The sequence below is a fragment of the Camellia sinensis genome, chromosome 15, assembly GCF_055761805.1.
Source record: "Camellia sinensis isolate YWXY chromosome 15, ASM5576180v1, whole genome shotgun sequence".
NCBI lineage: Eukaryota > Viridiplantae > Streptophyta > Magnoliopsida > Ericales > Theaceae > Camellia > Camellia sinensis.
This window is the reverse complement of record NC_138975.1, coordinates 25,894,972-25,898,716: the sequence shown is the minus strand read 5'-3', so window position 1 is coordinate 25,898,716 and position 3,745 is coordinate 25,894,972. Positions and strand designations below refer to the sequence as shown.

At 32.9% G+C, this 3,745-nt stretch overlaps 1 protein-coding gene across 1 annotated transcript; it reads left to right on the top strand.

The window, feature by feature from the left end:
* The first annotated feature begins 401 nt into the window (after positions 1–401).
* LOC114285408 (putative 2-oxoglutarate-dependent dioxygenase AOP1) lies at positions 402–3,456 on the top strand. Its single transcript, XM_028228444.2, has 3 exons — positions 402–1,040; positions 1,847–2,168; positions 2,919–3,456. Exons 1-3 carry the CDS (start codon positions 667–669, stop codon positions 3,165–3,167), a joined length of 945 nt encoding a protein of 314 aa, XP_028084245.1. The 5' UTR covers positions 402–666; the 3' UTR covers positions 3,168–3,456.
* Positions 3,457–3,745: the final 289 nt, after the last annotated feature.

Below are 3,745 nucleotides of genomic sequence, written 5' to 3'. Positions count from 1 at the left end.
AACATTACTAATTTTTAACTTTCAACGACAATTTGAAAATTTTGTCACAAAAAAAATCACTACTAGTAAGTTTTAGTGACAATTTATAAAAATTGTGACAAAAAAATTACTAATTGTCAATTTTTAACAACATTTGTAAAAATTGTCACAAAATTGTTTTTAGTAACGATTGTACTAGAATTTATTTTCAATAGGACTTTATGAGAATTAAGTCCAACTATTAGAACCTATTGGTAATTTATTAATAAATTTATCTTTCTAATGTCCTAAGTTTCTTAAATTAAATGAGATAGTGATCAACAATTTAACAAATGCATTGTTAATATAATTTTTTGTCCTTTTTTTATTTTGATCAAACTGGTAGGAGATTATTTACAAATATCAAGTAAGTGGATTACATTAAACTGGGCAAAACAGAAGCATAATGAGAAATAAATAAATAACTTGAAAATCCCCAAATGAGAAATAATTAATCAATTTTTATCTTCAACAATAATCGACTCCCTGGCTTCTCAATTGAAAATATACATAAATGACAAACTACACTAGCCAAGTTTAGGATCCTATAAAAAGCATACAAAGTAATAGTATATATCTCAAACTTCACAAAATCTATTACAAATCCCTACAAAACTTACTTGGTTGAGAAAGAAATCACAAATCAACATGGGTTCCCTAAAACATCCCAAACTGCTTGTTGTAGACTTCACCAAGGACAACTTGAAGCCTGGTTCAAGTGCTTGGACCACAGCATGCAAAGACATCAAACAAGGCCTAGAACAACATGGTTGTTTTGTGGCTTTGTATGACAAAATTTCTTCAGATCTTAACAAAGCAATTTTTAATGCAGCAGATGAGTTGTTTGATCTCCCCACTGAGACCAAGATCCAGAACGTCAACGACAAGCCTTACCATGGTTATGTTGGGCAAATGCCTATTGTTCCTCTCCATGAAGGCTTGGGGATTGACTATGCAACAACAGAAGAAGGAGCTCAGAGTTTCACAAAACTCATGTGGCCTAAGGGGAATGATTCTTTCTGGTATAGTTTCAGTGAATCAGTTTTGACATACTTGTAGAGTTAATTACATTAAAGTCGTGTTTGAATTAGTGATTTGAAAGGAAATTTATGGAGAGAAAAGAAACAAGAAGGAAAAAGTGACAAATTTAACTTTCATTTTATTCACTTTTCCCCCCATTTTTTAATACTCTCTCTACAAATCCTTCCTCTAATTCTTGAGTTGAACACAACCTAGTAGTTCCAAAAGCACGAAATTTGTAGTACCTTTTTGGTACTCAATTTTTAAATCTTTTTTAACTTTGGTATCCAAAACATGCAATCTAGTAGACTTTAGCTCCCGACACTAAGGCCGTTCAAAATCAATAACAGGAGAAGAGGCATTTCAGAATTTCACATAAAGTCTCAACAAAATCAAAGCATGAACTCTGTTGCATTTCGGTCCCAAAATATACACTTTGTTTCATTTATGGTCCCAAAATATGCTCTTTGTTGCATTTTTGGTCCAAAATCTTTTGATTTTGCTATATATTTTTTGGTAAAGCTTTAAAAAATACATTTCCTCCCGTTATTGATTTCAAATTGCATTGACGCCATGGACTAGAGTGTAACAGATTGAGTAATTCAAGGACTAACGTACAAATTTTAAAAGAATAGGGACTAAAATATAACACTTTCAAGACCATTAATGTAACTAACCCTCTTCCAAACTATACTAGCACTTTTTAATTTTATTTGCATTCACAGTTTTTACGTTGCCTTATTTGTTTTTAGACCCTACTTTAGTCATCAAATTTTTAGTATTCCTTTTCTTGTTGGATCTTTTTCAGCAAAAGCTCGATGTCATTTGCAAGCACAGTAGCTGAATTGGATCGACTTGTGGCGAGAATGTTGTTCGAAAGCTATAGAGTAGAGAAGTACTGTGATTCTCACATTGATGCATCAACCTATCTCCTTCGATTCCTGAAGTACAGAGCTCCAGAGATCGGAGAGACAACAATGGCTTTTCCATCTCATACAGACAAGAGCTTCATGACAATACTCTATCAAAATCAAGTTTCAGGTTTGGAGATTAAATCAAGGGACGGAGAGTGGATTGATGTCGAGTTCCCTCCTAATTCCTGCGTTGTCATGGCTGGTGATGCTTGCAGGGTCTCTCTCTCCCTCTCACTTACTAAAAGCTAAAACTAATGTAGTTTTTGAAAACTAAACCATGCTATCAATATTTTCAATTATAGGAATGCATAACTAGACACAGAAAATACATTGATAGATTTTTACTGACAAGGTTTCTCAGAAGTGGGTACTGTTAACAAATCTTGTACAATCTCATCCATTGATGCCTTTTTTCTTTTGTTCGGTTCTGTGTTTAATTTTGCTGGATATACAATGCCGCTTTCTACTACCCTTTTAAAAACAGGCATGCAAGAGCGATATCAAATGACATTAAAACCACAAGCAAATTCATTTCTAACACCGATTATTTTTAGAAGAGATGATGAAACTCAGTCTTACAAAATTCTGTTACTAGATTTCCTATTTTAATTTCCATTGCCAAAAAAAAAAAAAAAAAAAATTATGAGAAGGTTCAACTTTTCCAAACGAGGGCACAGAATCCTTTGCCTTTAAATTTCTCTGTTTCTCTATTGTAATTTATCTCGAGATTCTCACCATGTAATAGACTAGGTATTAAAAAAAAATAAAAATACACTTTATCCTTTGGTGCTTTCCTAGATTAAATGTGAATCTAATAAATCCATTGAAATATCAGCCTTTTTAAAAAGGGGGAAAAAATATTTCTAGCACTTTATTATTTTTTATTCATTTTTTCTGTCATTTATTTATTCCAAGTTAGTATCAATTTAACGAAATGATAAATGGTTGATTATTTTTTTGAAATAGGCATGGAGTAATGATAAAGTACTATCTCCAAACCACCGGGTGACCATGGACAAGAACGGCAAGGACACCCGATACACCATTGCACTCTTTTCCTTCCTGAGCCATAACATAGAAACACCCAAAGAGCTCATCGACGTTGAAAACCCACAACAGTTCAAGTCATTTGTCCATATGGATTTGCTCAAGTTCTATGACACCGATCATGGCCGGAGAACACAAACCATTCTTAAAGACTTCTGTGGTGTTTGAAACTCTAGCTCTAGCTCTAGCTAAGCTATGCTATGTTATGTTGATCTTCTTCATCAACTGTATTTGTTAATTGGGTTATTATATAGTACGTTATACCCTTTTATGAGTGCCTAACTTTCTTTGTACTTTGTAGTGGTTTGCCTATGTAATAATGTTCCTTATGAAGTTATGACTGTTTAATATTGTGCAAGATTATACGTATGCTGATATGTATGTGAAAGTCAGATTTTAAAAGCCAGTCACTGCGGTCTGATTTACAAAAACCAGTTTGTCATCAGTGTCTGCGCAAGTGAGGGGGAGCTTCTATTTACACATCCACCTTCCCTTCTTTGCACACACTTCATAAAAATTATTTTTATTATAAATTTTTTTTCAAGTGAAATTACTATTATAGACATCAAATAAACACATTCGGAAGTTGAATGTCGAAAAAATAATAAAAATTCGGAAGTTTACTTCCGAACCAATTGTTTATTTTTAGAAAGCTACTTCCGAATCAATTACTTATTTTTGGAAATCTACTTTCGAACTAATTATTTATTGAAAAAGTTGTGTAAAGAGGGGAATGGGTGTGTGTA

Bases quoted from the DNA above. Each gene is read 5' to 3' on its own strand.
- LOC114285408 (XM_028228444.2), top strand. From the start codon at position 667: ATGGGTTCCCTAAAACATCCCAAACTGCTTGTTGTAGACTTCACCAAG. The intron at 1,041-1,846 runs GTATAGTTTCAG...GATCTTTTTCAG, and splicing joins AAGGGGAATGATTCTTTCTG to CAAAAGCTCGATGTCATTTG. The intron at 2,169-2,918 runs GTCTCTCTCTCC...TTTTTGAAATAG, and splicing joins TGGCTGGTGATGCTTGCAGG to GCATGGAGTAATGATAAAGT.